The sequence below is a fragment of the Dermacentor variabilis genome, chromosome 2 (genome assembly GCF_050947875.1).
Source record: "Dermacentor variabilis isolate Ectoservices chromosome 2, ASM5094787v1, whole genome shotgun sequence".
Lineage (NCBI taxonomy): Eukaryota > Metazoa > Arthropoda > Arachnida > Ixodida > Ixodidae > Dermacentor > Dermacentor variabilis.
Genome location: NC_134569.1, coordinates 111,417,845 through 111,438,486, shown reverse-complemented (window position 1 = coordinate 111,438,486; position 20,642 = coordinate 111,417,845). Strand labels below are relative to the sequence as shown.

Below are 20,642 nucleotides of genomic sequence, written 5' to 3'. Positions count from 1 at the left end.
GAGTGACGGACAACAGCAAACCCAGTTTCCCAAACTAGTCTTGTAACGCTGGTTAAGTTTCTTAGCCTTCGCTCCTTCGCATCGTGTTTGTCTACGCCGTCACCGTTCCAGCCGGAGCATGGGCCGGAATGTGTGTTTCCAAAGAGTGGAACTATTCTAAAAAATCTTTGCACTTTTGGGGCTTAGCTTGTCCTCAAACAATCCTGCATTAGCACCTCAGTTTGCTTACGGTAGTAAAACAGGCCAGAAAGTGATATTTAAGCACTAAATTTTTATTAAGCGCTGTCCCAACTGCAGCAAATTTCTGAATACGGATATAGCTTTACATAGCCTCCGAGACCCGGACGTTACATTGTGGTAAAAAAAAAAAAGAAGATAATTGTGTGATTTAATGTCTCGATACTGCTCAATAAGTTATGAGGGACATGTTGTGGAGGGCTTCCGACAGCCCCGAACAGTGCGGCGGCTTGTCATTTTGAAGGCCATTCATCCTTTTGCCGTACAGCAGAGATACGTTCATCGTAAACTATAAACGCCAGATGCCGCAACAATCGCTATTACGGTTTTTTTTTTCCGCGTAAAGCTGTTTTGCATGTGTTTTGCGGTATCGCTAGTGGTCGCGCTTTGCACACTAGGTATTTCATGAGCAGTCTCTCTCATGTCTTTTGCCTCCGGTGCGCGCCGTGGCCGCACGCCGTTTGAGCAGTGCCCATCATGGAACATGAACAAGCACAGTTTAACGCACTACTTCAGAACCTGCTGAGCACAGATAATGAAACAAGAAGCAGCGCTGAGGTATGAATCGCTTTGCTGCTGACGATGTTACCTTCTTTGCTTCGCTGTCATGCAAGTAACGTGGACCTGACCACGATTCTAAACGCGGGCGTGATAAATTCTTCGGTTTAAGGAACGAAATAGTTTGTTTTATTTGCCCACTGTTCCGCAATATGCCCACTACAACGCGACATTCGATTTTTGTGTAGTCTTCTGGCCTCGTTGCGCCAGTTCTCTGAGCAGGTCATTTGCCGGATGCGAGGCGGGAAAGGAGCACGTTGTTGCGCTGCCTCCGAAATCTAAGCCTAACTGACACATCTTCGTGGTTGCGGTGTGTGTTATGTTACCTTGCATGGAATACAGGGGAGCGTTTCCATCGATGTGGCGGTACGATGTAACAGCACATAGTTTTGGTTCTGATCTCAGCTAGTGTTTTTCGCTGTCACGTTAATCCGCTGCCCTGTCACATTGCCCCTCCCGTCAGCTGTAGTGTATGATGCTAATGCGTCTGCGCATTGCCGAATAACGAGATCGCAGGAAGGAAGGTATGTTATAGTGCGCAAAGCACACGTGGGAGCTGAAAAAAAAAATAAGGAAGGAAGGGAGGGAATGAGAGAGATGAGCCGTGATGTGAACCATTAAAGATCGTGCGCAATAAACCCGAATGGTGCCGGATCGCGTCCTCGTACTTTAAAGACGACAACAGAATTATTTATATCGGCTAGTTCGCACTATATTGACAACGAGTGTTCATATTTGCAGCTTTGAACGTATACGCTCGGTACCTCAGCTAATAGCTGTAGCTTATCCGTTTCATTGCCCGCGTGTAGTGTGGTGAAGCATCATGCAATAGCTTTTGAGGATGTGCAGCAGAGCTTTCTGCACCTGAGTTGTGCTGCCGTTATCCGGAAGAAGCTGATGCTGTAGTGGCACACCCTATTGTAGGAACCCTCCTTATCTGTTTAAAATCATTTGAAAGCTTGACACGAAAGTATTCAACCTTCCTTATCTTTTAAGATGCTCTGCAAGCTTTTACACGGAGATATTCAGCTCGTAACAATATTTCTTGCCTTGTGCTCTGTAATGCTTAGTTCATTGTCTGTCAGACCACACAAGAACATGGTGGAAATGAGAAGTATTTAGCTCTTCTATGCGAAATTGCACTACCCAAAGAAAACGCAAGATGATGTGCGTCCAAGATAAGAACCAACTAGCCTACATGCAACCATTTATTCCATTTGGCTCAGTTGATGGCAGCAAAAGACCAAGCAGCTGGAAGTACTTTCTGTTTACAAATAATCAAGATATCTTGCACTCGGCGGGGGAGGGGAAGCCCAATCTCTTTTTAGGAATTGAGGTTGTTATGCTTATTGCTCTGCAGCATATTGGCTGCAACCCATAGTTATTCCTCATAATTTTTCTAGAATTTTGGGATGAAATTATATGTGAAATAGATATGCAAGAGAAAGAATAAAATAACTCTTGCGGTGCTAGAAAGGAAATGATTTCTCAACTTCAAATTTTGGTACCTCTTGCACTGTTTTTTTTTCCCCCAACTGATGAAATAGTGCACAACTAATCAGGATGCAGCATACGAAATGAGCTTGAAGAGATTGCACAAGTGCCAATTCCATGATGGACCCACCTGTCTGCTTGGGTCATCACAGCTGGCCAACCAGTTGCTCTGCTTTTTGTCTACTGCATCTGTCACAAGATGCTGTCATTTAAGCGAGGTTGTATGCGATGTGTTTTCTATTCAGGCCTCCTGCGTCAGCTTTCAGGGTGGAGCAGTGCCATATAAAGAGGTCTGTGCATATGTACACAGGCTGAAAAGATTCTGTGTATGCTAGCAGGGCCTTAGCTGATGATAGAACCTCTAGGTAATTCCTATTCACAGCCATGTGTGCAGCTCTGGCAGCAGTTTGGGAGTTGTAGTGTTCACATTAAGCTGTACAGAAGTTGGCTTAGCCATTTTCACGTAATATGAATGAATGACACCTTTATTGGAAACGCTGGCACTTTGACGTATGTTAGGGAGCTATGGTAATTCAAGTATGGGAATGAAAGGGAGGGTAGACAGATGGTCAGCCACATGTATGTGTGCCTCACAGTCTGAATATAATATGGAATGGTCTGACTCACAAAAGCTTCATCTGATTTCAAGTTCATGCTTCATTTTTAAAATGTTATAGCTCCACTGGATTTATTGAAAGCTTGGCTAAAATGAGGCTTGGCATTGCACTTAATCTATAGTTGGATACAACTCAAGTCTGCAGTGAAGCCCCACCCACACCTTCATGACTGCCAGCCACTTCCTCCGCGAGGCTGCAAATAGTTAGTAGTTCAAACTTTCCCTGTCACATTAATAAGGCGGTAACCACAAAAATAAAATTATAAGCGCATAATTTTGTACGTTTTCATTCGTCTGTTATAGTGGAACAGTGAAAGCCTAATTCTTTATGGAATTGAAATAAAATGCTTGCTTCGCTGCAACTATTTACTGTCAAGTTTCACTTCAGTTGGCAGTGAAGTTTCACGAGTAAAATGGGGCCAACAGTGAAATGAACAGTAGCATGGACTTTTGAAAAGTGAAATGCTCAGACTCCATACACTTTGTCCATGTCTGTTGCACACCTAATCGCTTCTGCTAATCAAGAACAGCAGACGCTTCGGAGGTATCAAGTACGGCGCCATCTTGAAATGATTGTATGACGACGATTTTGTTTGCTTCTGTGATTAGCTGGCGGAGTAATAACCCCACGGGGTCCGTGTGCCTTAGTTGACTGCTGTTTTTAAGTTCTATCCTACTATAGTCAAAGCGACCATACTTTCAATGAAACTGATGGTTGGTGGTGCTTTCAATCCCAGAAAGCACTCAGATTCTCAAAAGATATGTTGTGCTTGCCAAATTTCCCACCCCTGACACTTCAATGTGTGTATGCATCACATGTGCCAAGCGCTAGGTCAATATTGTGAATTACTAGAAAAGTGATTGATTACATTTCAAAAGTAATAGTTACGTAGGTACAGTTATCTATCCTTGTTCTAAAGTTTTGCGTATTTTTTAAAATCCTCTTGAGTTGGGCTGTTGTGCTGAATTTGCTGAGGAGCTTAACTGTTTAGGGAAAAGCTGTTTAGATTTCTCTAAGCTGAGTGTACTCCTATTTACTTGTGATAAAGCTGGCAGACTGAGTGTACTTCTGTTAAACGACTTGTGATAAAGGAGGCCGTCAAAGTGCATTTATGTTGATCTTAAAACATTTCCTGTGTTTTGACAAGGAAACTGTGAATAGGCTGTTGCAGATGTTAATGAAGCGGCCGTGACTGGCAAGATATTAACTCGTTATTCACGCTGCAATCTTCTGTGGAAACGAAACTCAAGTCAGGCTTGCTGGTGACCTACCCACTTTCATCTCATGGAAGCTTCTGTCTGCAGGTGGTCTCTACTATATGCCCTAGCAAACAAATTTATACCGAATCATTTATTGAAAACGGAAAACATAATGATCTTTAAATAGCACCACTATATAGGCTTTAAGGTACCATTATTCAGAATTGGCCATCGAAAGGAACGTCAGGAATTTGGTATAGCATAAACTATTTGCATTTTCCTGCTATATGTTCTAGCTGTTCACTATTGAAAGCAAATTGCTGTAATATACATTTCGAGTGAGTGTGTTCACCTCAGTTTTATTGTAGGACCAATTACCATAAGGAAACTGTAAATGCAAAACTTATTAATTATGAAAAGTTATGAATGATGGCCACAAAATTTACAGCAAATTAAAACATTGGTGGGGTTCAATACATTTTAATTTTGTGCATAAAGTTGGCAAAAAAGGAATATTACTCTAAATTGGAGGGAGCCCCAAATACCTGCCAGCACTCCCAAATTTTTTCGTAAAGTTTACAAAACCTGGTTTGTTTTACAAAAAATGAATCTTGTTCTTGAGAAAACTTTTCAGTGTGTTGAAAGATGGGACGGGAAAAGGTTGATTGAAGTTATGCGAAGTTATGCTGACAGAAAGGAAATTGTGATGTTACCCTAGTTGCTCTCGTGTGGCAGCCCAAGATGGCAGCCACATGATGTGGCAGCCCCAGCCAGTGGGGTACTCGTTTAGCAGACCAAATTCACAACAGCAAAGTTGCTGAAAGAAGTCATTGTGACCAAAAACTGTGTTACTTGTCAGTGTCCGCAGTTCTAAGTTTGCTGCTGCTTGTGTCCTGCATATAAAGGTAAATCATCGTTAATAAAGTGTGTATGTATCAAGCAAAATATGTCTACTTAGGGCAAGCTTTAAAAAAATGTGTGATTTTCCTCTCTCCTCCCTCTTGTGCCTGTGAGATTTTCATGAATTTTAAAGTTCGCAAGGTGGAAGGCATGCAAGTGTGAATTAAGGTTTATGTGAAGATTAAGTGCACATTCTCACTTTCTTGTGCAGTTGGGAGTGATGGCTCAATTTGTGCATATGTTGCGTAATTTGAAGGATCTCCTGAATTGTTTCATCAAATTACCGCTCTTTGGCTTTGGGGCTAACTTCAGTTTGTATTGGGCTTAAAGGATTATCTTGATTGCTGGAATGGAGATTTACACATACTTGCTTATGCAGCACAAAAATATGTAGCAGTACTTCTTATGGTACAGCCGATGACTTAAGTGTCCAAAAGCAAGGGACTATGATAGCTGCTGATATTTTTTTTAGCCACTAGTACTAATCTGCATAGATACTGATCATATTGTTAATAATGTATCACTGCAATTTTCAGTATTCTTCTTTGCATATACCTGGGTGATGGAAGAGTCAGAGGGGACTAATAGTTGATGCTTTTCGTTTGCTTTCTTTAAAAGATGCACCAGATAGAGTGCAGTATCATTGTTAGAAGTGATATTAACTTTGAGCTGAAGTGACCTTTCGAATGGTGCTGGTGGTTCATTTTGTGTTCCTTGCATCTCCGCTAGCTTGGGCATGTTCCACACCATATATGACTACATTCGGAGAATTTACTTTTAGCTGGAAGGAGGCTTTTCTTGGTACAAAGAACAAATGTGATTGCGCTTTAGTTGTATTAAAAAAACACACACACACACATTTTAATGTGAATAGCATCGTTGGTATTGTCAGACCAGTTATCTTTCCTTGTGTCTGACAGCTTTCGCGAAGGACCCAAAACTTACGAGAGCACCAGGGTTCTGCAAAACTATGCAGTGATATCTAGGGACCCCTAGACAGGAATCACTTCTGTTGTCTGACTGAAGTATACTTGTGCATGTCTAACTAATGATTTACGTAGAAAGAAACAGCTATACTTGTGGCAATGCGAGGCTCCTCTCGAATGCCGCACTGGTCTACTCAGATTGTTCCCGAAATGCTCTAAAAATGCGATGCGCATTGCGCTTTGTCCATTCTAGGCTTGCGTGAATTTTTAGAGATGGACAGTGAAGGTTGCGTATCTACCGCACATCTGACCCCTCCAAAATAATCCTATGTAAACGCATTACCTGGACACACATCATAGATGAGTTCTGCCCCAATTTTTCTTGTTTGGAAAGGCATCAGCTTCCTTTTTCCCCATGGTACCTGCCAAGTGTGTTGTTGCTGTGCCGTTATGACAAAACGTGGGAAAAGTACTCTAGAGCGTGTATTCCCAGTTACACTGCAGATTTTTTGTGCATTGAAAAGTCCTTTGAGGGATGAAAGTTTGCGATTTCTAATGTCTACTGCTGTTATAGTCTTTTTCACCCTCATAGGCTTAATGTTGGTTTATCTAAACTAGAAGAAATAACATGTAAAGTTGGCATTGGCAACAACGCGAAGCGTCGCACATACCTACGTGCGTTGGGTGTGCGTGTGTGTGTGTGTGTGCACATGCATGCATGTGCACTGACCATTCCAGCTGCAACTCGAGCCAAGTGCCTGTTCTCAGCGTGGCTTGCAGAACCATGTTAGCCTTTGTAATGGCTTAGCAGCTACGGCATTCCACTGAGTGCTTAGCACGAGGTCGCGGGATCAAATTTCAGCCGCATTTCGATGGCATTTTTCATTTCGATGGCGAAATGCAAGAAACGCCTGTGCGCTGTGCATTGGGTGGACGTTAAAGATCCCCAGGTGGTCAAAATTAATCCAGTCTCCCACTATGGTGTGCCTCATAACTAGATTGTGGTTTTGGCACATAAAACCCCATAATATACATCTTGAACCAAGTTGGTGTGTTTTTGGATTAACAGTCAGTATGTTGAATAACAAAAACTAATTCTAGTATTTGTCACCAACTGATTCCATCCTGGTGATTCTGTAAGGTTGGCAAGTCATTGCAAAGCCAGAACTACAAACTCTGTTAATGTTGACTTGCCTTTACAGACGGCCTACGATGTCATCCCTGCCAGCAACAGGGTTCTGTTCCTGCTTGGAGCCATGGGCCCCACTGCCGGACCGGAAGAGATGCGGGTGCTCGCGGCCGTGCTGCTGCGGCGCCTACTGTCAACAGAGTTTGACACCACCTTCCCTAAGCTGCCGGTCGCTAACCAGCAGCAGATCAAGGAGCAGCTGCTGCAAAGCATCGAGAATGAAGCAAGCAACACAATGCGCAGACGGCTGTGCGAGTGTGCAGCTGAGCTTGCCCGCAAGCTGATTGGTATGTACCTCAGGACATTCCTGCTATGTGCATAGATGTGCACATTTAGCAGAAGGGCAGTTGTAGCATTGTTTCCTTCTAGATTGCCATGGTAATCTGCAGCTTTCAGGCCTGCCCCTCTTTAAGTGACTCGCTCTTTCTGCATACTTCTGTACGTTCTCAGTCTTGTACTGTTGACTTCTGTTAATTCGACCCTGATGGGAATGACGAGATTGATTGAATTATCCGGCAGGTTGAATTAAACAAGTTGCAGAAAAAAAACAACCCTGAATTGCACTGTTGACTTATTTGGCAGCATTTTCCAGATTCTAACTGGAAAAGGCCTCCAAAGCAAATGCGCGCCCACTTGATGTGACCAGAGTGGAAAACTAGCATAGAAATGACATTAAAGCACCTAAACAGTGTAGAAATCCAACACACATCCGAGCTTCTAGCAAGAAAAATGAACGAGGGTCTAATATGTGTTGCACAATGGCGGCTGGTTTCCTAAACTCAACTTTGCCACAATACATCCCTGTTGTGCGGTAAAGCATACAAACGTGAAAGCAGTTTTGATATTGTCTGATTGCACTGTGCAAGCAATTTTTGACCCATTTGTCATGAAAAAAGAAAAGTGTAAGAATTGGGTAAATATCATAATCAGGCATTGTGAGCTGTAGTTATGGCTTGAAAATCTTCCTAGGCCAGGCTGAAAATAGCCGTTTTCTGTGAGAAAAGATGTGTGTTCAACACAGTCACTGTCCCATAAACACTGTCGAGGCAGACACTGTCACTAAAGGGCCTATTGGCATACATGCCAACTCTTCCGAATTTTCCGTAACATGTAAGAATTTCAAGCAGTTCTACGATTTTACGAATTTTGCTTAAAATTTTACAGAAAAGATTTTATTTGCGAAAAAAAAAAAGAAGACATGAAAATGTTGTGAAACTACACCCTGGTACCTTGTGCTGCCACCAGCAGCTGCAAGGTTGTAGTGACTTCTGTCGTCTACCAGGGGGGTCACGAATCCATATTCAAAACTCGATAGTGCCGACACGGCGCCTCTAGTGCCTCCGCAAAGCTGTTGCCATGCTGTTGCCTTTGTACGTGCGGGCGCATGGGTTTGGATGTAAGTCAGCTTCAGTGACTGCAGTGTTGGCCTCACCTTTTGTGTGACTAGCTGCCGCATCGGACGCAGTGTGACACCGGCGTGTAGCGGCTTTGCAGTGCAATGGCTGGCTCGAAGACCTGACAGTACTTCCAAGTGTTTTTGAAATCGTACACAGAATTTCTGTGCTTCGTGTCGTCGAAGAAAGGGGAGAAGTTCGGATTCTGCAACACGTGTGCGTGTGATGTGAACATCTCACAATGGCGGAAAGTCTGACATCAAGGTCCACACCGCTTCGAAAAAGCATCAGGGATATGTGCGAGCCACGGACAGCCAGCCACGGACAGCCAGCCAATAGCCTAGCAAGTTTTGCATGCAGCAACAACGACCTCGGTGTGATTTGTGCAGAATGCCTCTTCACGGCATTTTTAGTTCAACGCAACATCCCACTGAGTGTCAGTGATCGTGCCGGACCACTTTTCCTGAACATGTTCCCCAAGTGTGAAGAAGCGAAACGCTATGCCTGTGGACAAAGACGAGGTCAATTGTTCGGGAAATGGCCGCCAATGCGGAGACTCCTTTGCTGGATGCCCTGAAACAGCAAGTATTTTTGATCGATATGGATGGCAGTAACAATAGGGATACGCAGCTTTACCCTATTGTTGCAACATATTTCGTTAAAGAAACCAGTAGAGTTGAAAGTCGCGTTCTTTGCCTCAGGACAATCCAAAGGGAAGCGACGGGTCACAAGATTGCAAATCTGGTTCTGGACGAGATTAAGTTTCAGAATTTGCCTGTTGGAAACCTGTTGGCTATATGTTCGGACACTGCAAATGTCATGATCGGCAAGAAAAACAGTGTTTCTACTGTATTGAGAGAGGCTCAACCAGGTTTGATAGGGGTTGGTTGCCCATGCCATCTCGTCAACTTGGTCGCCCAAAAAGAAGCTTCATGTCTTCCTGTAAAGGTTGATGAGGCTTTGGTTGACATTTTTTTTACCTAAAAGAAAAGCTCGAAAGGGAAAGATCTACTTAAAGAGTTCTGAAAAATGCATGACACCGAGGTCAGAAAGATAATGAAGCATTCGCCAACACGTTGGCTGTCATTGAGAAAGTGTTTGAAAAGGCTGCTCGCCCTATGGAAACCACTACTCAGCTTTTTTTTTTTATCTGAAACAAAAGCAGTGCAATAAGCAGAGCTTGTTTTTGGAGTCATACCAAATTCCGAAGACTTACTCACAAACCCCCAAGAACCCCGCACCAACCCCAAAGTCTGCTACACTTCTTCACAAGACTGCTGCAGGCCTCAGGGAAGAAAACCTCCGATGGCAATGAACTCTCGCTAAAGAGAAAAGGAGCGCATTCGCGACCTCAAGCAAGAAAACTGAAACTTCATACCAAGGATTCTAGGGAAGCCAGCCATGTGACCCATGAGGAGCGCCTGTTTTACTTTTTTGTCATGTGAGCTAAACAAGGCATGCTGTCTTTTTCTCCAAAATGTTATACCACTTTTTGAGAAAGCAAACTACCTTCTTCAGGCACAGGCTTCTCAGATTCATGTACTGAGGGGCCTCTTAAGCCGCCTTTTCGAGGATCTCCCGACTAGATTTGTGCGCCCAGGCATGTCATTCATTGCTGGAAGTTGACTATGGAGCTGCAGAGAACTAGAAAGGTGATGAAGACATAGTCACTGGCAGCACGACCTACTCTGTGGTTGAGACACTGAGCTGCATTGAGAGAGAGCAGTTCTTCTCTGCTATATGTCTGTACTTAACGGCAGCATGCAATTACATTCGTCACAAATTTTTGCTAGGAGACGTCAATCTCAAGATGGCTGAAGTTACTCAAGTAGAAGCTCTGGAAACTGCTTCATTCAACAGCGTACGTGATTTCATTATGGCGTTCCCTGCAATCCTATCCCGGCAGAGTGGCGAATCAAAAGAAGCAATCGACACACTTAAAGTCGAGTTTGCCAACTTGCAAGCATATCAGGTTCCAGCCAACATATTGAATGAGGCAAGGTGTGACATGCAGTGGTCGCAATTAGGAAGCGTTCGAAGTGTCGACGGATTGCTCACGTTCCACATAATTTCAATGGTTATGCTGGGTATTCTGTCCATTCCCCACAGCAATGCTGAATGTGAGAGAATATTCAGCACTGTGAACAAAACTAGAGTGGAGTTTCGCTCATCTGTATGTGAGAAAACACTCGAAAGTCTGCTGATGGTCAAGGGGCACCAGAATGGTACTTGCTTTGAGGAAACCTGCACGGGGAAGTTTCTGAAGCAGGCGAAATTGGCAACAGCAAAATCATTGCAAAAATGAATTGTGCCCCAGTGGAGTTCTCGCTCTTTACTCTCCAAGACACGAATTTCACTTGCGGTTGGGAAAACGTGAGTAAGCTTGTCCCAAAAAGTAAATCCCTTAAAAAAGAAAAGAGTGCTGCCGCGCAAACCCTCTTCCTGCCGCGATAGTTTTATGAATTTCCAAATCTTCAGGTTGGCAGGTATGCCATTGGGATCACCACGGGGTTCAAGTGTGTGTGCATGCTGACTGGTCAAGTTCGAATTATCCGGCAAAGGCCAACTAAAACACATCAAATTTGAAACAAATTTCATGGCATGCGCCTCTGTGTATGTACAGTTACGAATACGTGCACTGCAGAGAGGTGTGGCAATAATTACTAATCGTTGGCATCCGTTATGTATTGGAAAAGTCCTACAGTCAAATCTCGATAATTTGAACTTGAAGGGGCCTGAAAATTTGTATGAATTAAAAGAAATTTGAATTAAAAGGAGCACTTGTTCTTGAAATGCTCATGCACCATAGCACGATGCACGAACGGTGCGAATCGTGAAATATTGCAGCGCGCAAGCACACAGTGAGCAAAGACTGCGAAGCTGCTCGCGCCGGCCAACACTTGCTTCCCAATAACAGAAAAAAACAAAACAGGGAGCGGGCTAAGCTGGTGAGGAGGCGGGTGCGGAGGTGGGCGCTTGTGGGGACCATCGAAGGTGAGGGAGTTACAAGGGAATTCAGAGGCAGGGTGAGGGGACGCAGTTGTAAGGAGGGGCGGGAGGGAAGCAGATTTGCTTTCCCGCTATCTTCATGGATGGCGCTAATTACCTCTGCCATCTAACACTGCCACAGCAGAGTTGCCGAGGCCAGACTAGGCCTCCGCCACTGCTTCTCTCTGCCTTCTCGCATGCTTTTTCCCTCGTCTGCTGACAGATTGGCGCTGTGTTTACGTTGTTCGTACTGTCTTATGATGATGACGAATTCATTGCCACTGACCTTAATCATGTTGGTGTGGGCCCTTCTGTTGTGGCGTTGCCGCGTGCAAAAGATAAGAATGAGGTACAGGGTGTCACCTTTGCGTCCTTGTGTTCAGGTCTTGTTGTACAGAATCGGATGTGGCGCACTTCCTCCGGCAACCTTTTCATTGGTACATCTCTATTTAGACTTGTCATTGTAAAAAAAAAGTTGGTTTCGCTTGAAAGGCGAAGCATCAATTGTGATAGCAAATTAGTGGACAGCTATATGAAGCAAGAATAGTAGTTTTATCGGCCATATAAACTTGTAAACATAGGCGTACTAATTAAATTAACAAGCATGGTGTCACGCACGCACAGGCAAACATGAACACATCCTACTCGATGACTGCGAAAACTTGCTGCCAAAATGCTGGTGTGAGGAAATGTGGCAACAGCAGCGAGCGAAGTGTAATTCGTGCTGTACCGAGAATGCACGGCATGCACAAAGCTACAAGCCGCTGACGCATCTAGACTGCCCCCATCATAGATTGCTTTCAAGATGCAACCTCGTGACCGCACGCAGCAGCCACGTGCGCAATTGCAGCCAGAGTAGAACCCCCCCTATCCCCCATCCCTCGCAACGTTGGGTGCCTTGCGCATGACTGAAGACGGCATGCTCCCTCCCCACTCAGTCTTTTCGCATGGGCTCCCCATTCATGCTTTCGCTCACACATACTGCGTAGGACGCGCGGCGATGGTGTTAGTGCCCTTGGACTTTATACGGAACCTCTCGCGCCTCGTTGAGGGCTCTCCTAAACTTTTCCTCTGTGGCGGGGTCAGTGTAATGCTGGTAGGGGGCGCCGCCGCGTCATTTGGCGCACTGCTGTGAGCATTGTCGGAGTGCAATATGTTTGAATTAACCGTCGCAAATGCTTGCGCATTCAAATTACTGGGCTTCTTTGCCCATTGGAATGCACATAACTTTGATGGGACCACAGCGTCAGTTCGAATAAACTGGAAGTTCGAATTAAGTTTGTTCAAATTACAGAGATTCGATTGCATTTCCTTACAGTGATTGTTGAGTCTGCCATTTTTGGCTGCTCTTGTTTGCAGATGACGATGCCAACAACCACTGGCCAGAGTTTCTCAGGTTCCTGTTCCAATGTGCCAGCTCCTCAAACCCTGTGCTCAGAGAATCAGCCCTGCAGATATTCACGTAAGCAGTTTAGCCAAAGAGTTCTGTTACTGATTGTGAATCTAATTTCACTTTGCGGTACCTTTGTTATGCTTGTGCAGCTGGTTCAGTCCTGCATATTAACACGCACTGCTTTATCTTTTTTATGAGGGCCCTGCACAAGGCTGTTTCAGCCCATGCTTTAATGCAACATGCATAGTGATCCTGTGCCTTCTTTCTTGATAGATCTGTTCCTGGAATATTTGGAAACCAGCAGAGTCGCTACTTGGAAATGATTCGGCAGATGCTGGTGCAAAGTTTGGCCGACTCCAGCAATGCCAGTGTGAGTTAGACTCCAGTGCTGCATTGTGCAAGGCAGGATTTTTTGTTTCTGTCGTGCCCACTAGTCAGCTCATTGTAGATGCACTAAAAGAGATAGTTAATTTACTCAGTTTGCTTTGTTTGGAAGTAGATAATTGTAAATAGTAACTTATAAGGAAGGTTCACTTACCTCATCTATCTTGTGGCTCTGTTTCTGTACAGGGTCTCTAGCTACACATATCAATATCAGGAGGATGTGGAGGATTGTTTCATTTTGTCTGAAAAGGCAGAGCAGGCCACTAACCTGAATATGATGGTAATTTCTGCTGCAGCTGTGCTCTTTAGATTCTTTGTGCTCTGTCATGTTGCGTTCTGCTTGGGCAATAGCAGCAGAGGTCTGCTTAAAAAGGAAATATTAAAGGACCACTATCGCAGTGGCGGCTTGGAAAGCTTGTCATTGGAACTTTTCATACTTGCAGCAGTTATTTCTGGAAGAGTGTGAAAATATTTAAAGCAGAATTATTTCACCTGTGGACTTTCGTCATAAGTGTGTGGACATCGGCAATATTGATAAAGAGCAATGGCGATAACAAGAGCAGTGGGGAGCCCTTTCGCGTCCTTGAAGCAGCGTTGCAACCTGCTCTTGTGGGTAATGAATGGCTGCAGTGTGCGCAAGCCATCCATGTTTGCAGAGAGCAAAATTGTGACATGCACTTTGTTAATCTTTTTCTCCAACATACTGCTCTTCATATGCAATGTCTTGTTTGGAGCATCTACTGTAACATTGCTGCCTAACGGGCATTGAGTATTCATGATGGTGTAAGAAGTGATTGTGGCCCGGTTAACAGAAGCAAACTTGCAGTAATGGGGCACACTGTTTGGTATTCTGAATGTGCCGGTGATGGGAATTCAATATGCATGTGGAACAGCTCTTTATTTTTTCTTGGGATTTCATAGGAGACTTTAACGACTGTTTGATGATATAGACAATAATTTAGCATACCCAGGTCATTTATCTGGGATCAACTGTATTGTAAGAAAAAGCTGCTCTTCTTTCTCCTTAGCATTGTACTGTTTGTGAGTAGCACTTCTTAGTGGTGACATTCTTTCTGTGCAGGTTCGATTTGCTGCTGTCAAGGCCATCATTGCTTTTCTCCTTGTACATGAAAAGGAAGTGGCCATTCAACGACTGTTCGTGGACTCTCTGCCTGCAATGCTCCAGGTGAGTTGGCTATGAAAGACCAGGTTTGGATAGTGTGTAGAGCACTTTACCGTCGATTGTCAGTCGCAGATGTCTCAGTTGTGTGGCCCTCCCCAACCGTTAATTCCGCCCAGCTAAGTTGCCCAAGTTCATGCAACTCCCCGCCGTAGAGTACGCCAGCCTTGCCTGCTAGAAGCGGCAATGCTGTGTATGCAGCCTTATGTGATCTTCAGATCCAGAGCTCTGATATAAACCGACATTATTTCTCGGGAAGTTGCTGGCAGCTGACAGGCTCATACAAAATCCCATGCCTATTGGTGGTTTCATCTTTGATAAATGTCGTAAACAGGTATGACATTTGCTGCAGAAGGCAATCAGCTGCAGAAAGTTTCACACACCCTGGCAATCCCTGCTGCCACACGGTGCAGAAAACTGTCATAGACTTTGGTTATGAAAATTCAGCACAAACACAAGGGACAAAGAAGAAAGTGCACAAGATGAGTGCATTTCCTTCTTTGTTTCTTGTGTTTGGGCTGTATTTTCGTAGCCATGAATCCAACATTCCTACTAGCCCAGTCATAGTCGTGTACTATGTACATAGTGAAAGTGTAGAAAGGCAGCCCACGCTCAAATTAGGCTCTGACACATGTTTTCATCTGTCTAAAGACCCCTGCAATCAAGATGTGTGCCAATTATAGGGTAAGCCAGGGTATCGCTCCCTAATGGCTTAGGGAGGGATACAAAGCAAAATGTCATTACTTCAAACACAAGTGGCCTAGCTGTCCCAGTATTTCTTTAGACACGTACTCGAAGGACATTTCCTGTGCGCAGCCTAAGAATTTCAACTTGTGATCAAAACTTTAAACTAAATGTGATGTAAGGAATCTCTTGAGGACATGTAACCATTCATTGTGGTTGGTGTTTACTGTAGTGACTGACCAACTGTGCGCAGGTGGTGTCTGAAAGCATAGAGGGCTTGGAAGACGACAGTGTGCTGAAGTGCTTCGTCGACCTGGCCGAGGCTTGTCCACGCTTCTTTCGGCCCCATTTGGACAGCCTCATGCAAGTGTTCCTGAGGGTAAGCCATTCTCGTTGACTCATTGTAATCACAGCTCTACAAGCATAACAGCTGTAAGTTAGAAACATTAAGTGCCGTGTTCACATGGGCTGTACAGCATTAAGGTGTGGCATTCCAAAACATGATTGTTTCAGCCAAATGCCTGAATTTGACAATAAGCAAACCGGGATGAGAGGCTTGACATTCATTAGCTCATGAGCATGGTGCAGTAAGGCAAATATTGATTTCCGTTTTTACACGATTGTAAGTCGACCCCTTTTTTTAAAATTTGAAAGTCTGAAGTTGGGGGGTCGACTTACAATCGAAACCAAAACATGGCCCCGCCAAAAAGAAAGCGATACCAACGAGAGCTACAACGTAGTTACAATTTTATGTTTGCTCTATGGTCCTACCCGTATCTTTTCGCTATCCCGCGTGTTTGTTTGCTTTTCGGAAGGGTTTTTCAACATTTTTGAGAGTCTTACAGTGCATGCAACACTCATGGGGGGTGTCGATAGTTGATGGAAGCGCCGCTGTTCCAATTTGCGACGGCACCCTTAGAACGGCGGCGCTTGCGGGGAGTATCGGTAGTTCATGGAAGAGCAGACACCGTTCGCGGGTTTCTCTTTCTCTGTTTAAAGGCATTGGCATTGGTTTGACCAACTTTTTGACGCGCTACACTTGACTGCCGGCTACATGCTACTTCTATGCTTCCCCAGTCGTCATGAGTGCTGCAGGCCCACTAATCTTTCGGCACTCGTTCACAGCAGCGTTCAAGAGGGCTGCCATCCTTTATGCCGAAGAAACAAATCACTGCGCTGCGGGCCGCAATTTCGATGTTTCTAAACGGGTGGTGCGAGAGTGGCGACTGCAGTGAAGCGAAATTTTCACCCTGTGGCGGCAAGTGAGAAATTTCCCACGTGCCGAAGTCTGGACGCTTTCCGGAGCTGTAGGCTAAGCTTGCGGCAGTGTCGCTGAAATGCGTGATCGGTCCCTGCCAGTGAAGTGTGACGTGGTCATGAAACAAGCCCGGACCTTCGCCTTAATTTTAAGGTTCTGCTCCGCCGTGAGTACGAGTGGCTGGCGGCAGAAGACTGCGAAATTACGCCAACCGGACCTGTCAAAAGAGCCTCCCTGACAGCTGCGTGTGGTTGGGTGCATTTGGCGTGGGCTGCTGTTCTGCAAGATGTCCTGGTGCGGTCGTTTGCCAAATTTGGAATTTCGCTGGACCACGACGCGCTGTGGGACCGCAGCAACGATGACGATGGCAGCACTAGTGAAGACGAGTAGTCCAGTGACCATGTCAGCTACTAATAAATTTTGTTATCGAATGCGCCCTCGGTTTTTTTTTTTTTTTTTTTTTTTCGGTCAAGCGATATGGGGGGGTCGACTTACATTCGAGTCGACTTACAATCGTGTAAATACGGTTTGTAAAATTTTGCAAGGTCACTTTCAAGGGGGTGCAAAGGAAGTTTCTGGGCATGTACTTGGTCAAGAACCATGCCAGTATGTGCTTTGGCTTTGGCTTTTATAGTATCAACCTTTTGTAGTTGGTTCCTAAAGTATGGCATTTGCTGTATGCTCTTGCAGTGTTATTTGTCATATTGCAGTTCCCCGCAAGTTTCTGCTTACTGCCTCTTTATAGCCCGAGTAATTTGTTTGGTTAATGAAACATTGTGTGGCTGGTGGCTCTATTTAACGTGTAAGAGTTATGATTGCTAAAAACTGAAATGTAGCCGTAGCCTTTTCAATCACAAAACATGCCTTGTTTTTCTTTCCTGTAGCATTGAATTAAAGTTAACACTTCTTATTAATCACCAAGAGGATCTGCTGCATACCGCATTTACTCGCATAATGATCGCACCCCTGAATTTTGTTGTCAAAATTCGATTTTTTTTCTTTCTCGTGTAATGATCGCACCCTGAACTTGTCGCAGTGATACGACATGTGCCAAGTCTAGGTAATGATGATCGCGCCTACCATCTGCCAAACGTCTTTTGAAGGCATACCAAGTAGTCTGCATGCAGCCAACATTTTTAAGCAGGTGCCCCATTTCATTCTTTTCATCACTTTCCACACTTCCATGAAGAAGGAAGCTACAACCAAACTTGCCTCGGCTTTATTATTTGTAGGCTTCATAATGGTTTTGGTCAACAACAACAACATAAAGGTCGCCTTTCGATTCTTCTCGTCTGCACTCGTGGGCACGCAACAAATCGCGAGCGGCAACGATAGTGGCCACGTTTACACTGATACGTTAGAAGTGCACCCTATTCATGCGCCACCACTTGTAACGCAGCTAAGGTATTCGCCCATCCTTAGCAGAAACGTGCCATATTAGGATAGCAGTGAAGACAAATGCCACAGTTTCCGCAGCATGCCCGCCATGTGTTTCTATGTCACTGGCAGCTAAGCGCGCCCATCTCTATTTCTGTACCCTCAAAGTGGACATGGCTACGGTATAACTGCAAACTTGCCAATATTATTCAATACTGATACGGAAGAAACTGTTTCAATACGTGTAATGTACTCGCGAGAAGAAAAATCGCATTCGGCGCATTCGGCTAGCTCCGCCGGCCGCCATTTTTGTTTTGGTGTCCCGCACTGACAGCAGCAGCCGCCTGCTTGCTGAGCCGTTGTCATCCTGCAGCAAACGCGAGCTGAAAAAGAAATGTTTCTAATTGCACCCCTGAATTTGCGTGAATTTTTCTTTTTTTACAAAAAAGTGCAATCATTATGCGAGTAAATACGGTAGTTCATTCCGCCATATGAGGGAGCTAATCTCTTCCTGGAGGGCACAATAAAATTTTAAAGGGCCCCTCACCAGGTTCAGGCATTGCATGCAAGTGCGGCACATAGATCATGCAGTGGCAATTGTGCCTGCAAAGTATGAGATGGCTCTGTGACGCGAAAACTGTTGAAATTTCAAATAGAAAGCCTTGTGCCTTTCCTCTCGAGGGAGCTGTGCCTAGAGCGAGTGGTGTAACAGGGCAGTAAATGTCTTCTACCTCCTCTAACTATGAACGAATTTGAACAATTATTTTGGTATAACGCTTCCTAGAAATCGGCGCCTTACAACTTCCAGTGTATAAACAACATTTGCAATGGGGCCTCATGAGGGGTTCTGTGAGGACTTCATGTTGCTTGGAGTGTGGACCCAAAAGTTGCACTGAGTGGGGCATGAGCCAGTAGATCCTCAAAGATAGGTGGCAGCTATGGGGGTCTTACTCCGGCATTTTTCGAGTGCAGGTGACTGGGGAGCCCTCGGTGCCCGACACATGGCGGCACCTATGCCTGGAGACAATGGTGACGCTGGCAGAGAGCGCACCGGCCATGGTGCGTAAACTGGCTGGCCGGCATGTGGCCCTGCTGGTTCCCCAGCTCTTGCACATGATGGTCCAGTTGGAGGAGGAACCCGACTGGGCCGTCCAGGACGAAGTCCTTGACGAGGACCACGACAGGTGCTATGGCATTTTTTAGTGCTGGCTGATTCGTATGGCCTAGTTAGTCTCAAGGCATGTAATGTTAAGTGGGAGTTTCTCTTATGATATCTTTATGTTGGTAGTCTGCTGTAGCACTTTATGCATCGTTTAATTGGTGACACTGGTGAAGCTGTTACTGCAGTATGTTCATTTTGCAATAAAAACAGCTGTTAAAATTTTTTTTCCTGCTGAACATGCAATTTCCAAGCGCATTGTGCTGGTTGACCTGACATTTTCGTAATTACCAAAGTGTTATGGGATTGAATATAGCAATGCAGATGGCACTACTAAATTGACAGTAGCAGTTCCAGCAGTGGTGCGCTAGAAGAACCTGACATAAATTGTGCATACTGTATTTTTGCATGATGGCCTGCATCAAAGTTTTTAAAAATTTAACAGTAAAGTGGGATTGCAGGTTATACGCAAATTTTGCCTTGAAGTGTGACTTCACAGCAGTGCACATCACGCTGCCGTGAAGAAGCCGCACAATAAAGGGACACTGAACAAAATATGAAAAAATAAGGGAAGCATAGAAATTAGACTCGGAGGATGTGACTGTTCTGATACGCAGAGTTTATTTCACATATTTTTTAACAGATCGCTGTATTTTTGAAGGATTGTGAACGCGTGGTGGCTGCACGCCAGCACACGTGAAGCTGCGCGTGGACTGCCATGATTTCATGTGTGTCGGCTTGCAGCAGCAGCAGCAACCATAGAGTTTCCTACGATAATTACTAGAAGGAACTTTGGCGCTGCCATCGTTCAGCCATTATGGGAATGATGCATTGGCTTGCCAGCAGTAAGCCAATGCAGCGGTTTGTTGATGTATGCGTCCGTGGTGTAATGACTTCAATATCAGGCTTCTGTGGTAGAAGTCCAATGTTCAAATACTGATGTGGGACAATTTTAATAATGTTTGTTTATTTTATTGTTGAAAATGAAAAGTTTACAAAGTTAAGAAGCTGTTCGAATCCAGAAGGACAAGGTCTAGGCAAATTCATGTACAGTCAACGACCGACAATTCGGACTCTATGGGGAGCATAAGTGAGTCCAAACTATCGAATGTCCTAAAAAACGAATGTATACAAAAAAGAGATAATTTTATTTACGCTTTAAGGCCCCTGTGCAAGGAAGTGGTCAATTCATTGCTGCACGTACATCCTCTTACGTGCAACCAAGTCCACCTATATTTCTGCCAGTCCACCTATGTTTCTGCCAAACAGGCAAGTGCCTGTTAGGCGTTAATAAACTGAGATTTTTGGGCCATATTCTGAATGAGAATGGAATTGAGCCTGATCCAGCGAAGGTCAGCGCTATTAAGAATCTAAATGCACCGAAAAATGTCACCGAACTGAGAAGCTTGCTCGGCATGGCCAATCACCTAGGTCACTTTTTGCCTCACCTGGCGCAAACTACCGCTCAGATGCATGCTCTTTTGCACAAAGATAGTGAATGGGTCTGGGGGTGTGACCAAGCAAAAGCCCCTTGTTTATTGTGCTGGCCGATAAAGGCCGATCCACACGACGGACCAAATTGCTCTTTTGGACCGCGGTCCGCGCATCACGTGATAGGATGTCACCAGTTCGTGCGTACTGCCATTGGCCCGCGCCAGACCGCGGCCCTCGCGGTCCAACAAATCGCTGAGGCTTTTCCCGCTTC

At 44.8% G+C, this 20,642-nt stretch overlaps 1 protein-coding gene across 1 annotated transcript in view; it reads left to right on the top strand.

The window, feature by feature from the left end:
* Nucleotides 1-637: 637 nt before the first annotated feature.
* Nucleotides 638-20,642, top strand: part of Karybeta3 (karyopherin beta 3) — a 62,793-nt gene continuing 42,788 nt past the window's right edge. The window contains exons 1-7 of the mRNA XM_075681718.1: nt 638-795; nt 7,134-7,407; nt 12,862-12,964; nt 13,169-13,265; nt 14,361-14,465; nt 15,397-15,522; nt 18,751-18,962. Of these exons, the coding sequence (XP_075537833.1) occupies nt 715-795; nt 7,134-7,407; nt 12,862-12,964; nt 13,169-13,265; nt 14,361-14,465; nt 15,397-15,522; nt 18,751-18,962 (998 nt within the window). The 5' untranslated portion in view covers nt 638-714. The remainder of the gene's footprint in view (nt 796-7,133; nt 7,408-12,861; nt 12,965-13,168; nt 13,266-14,360; nt 14,466-15,396; nt 15,523-18,750; nt 18,963-20,642) is intronic.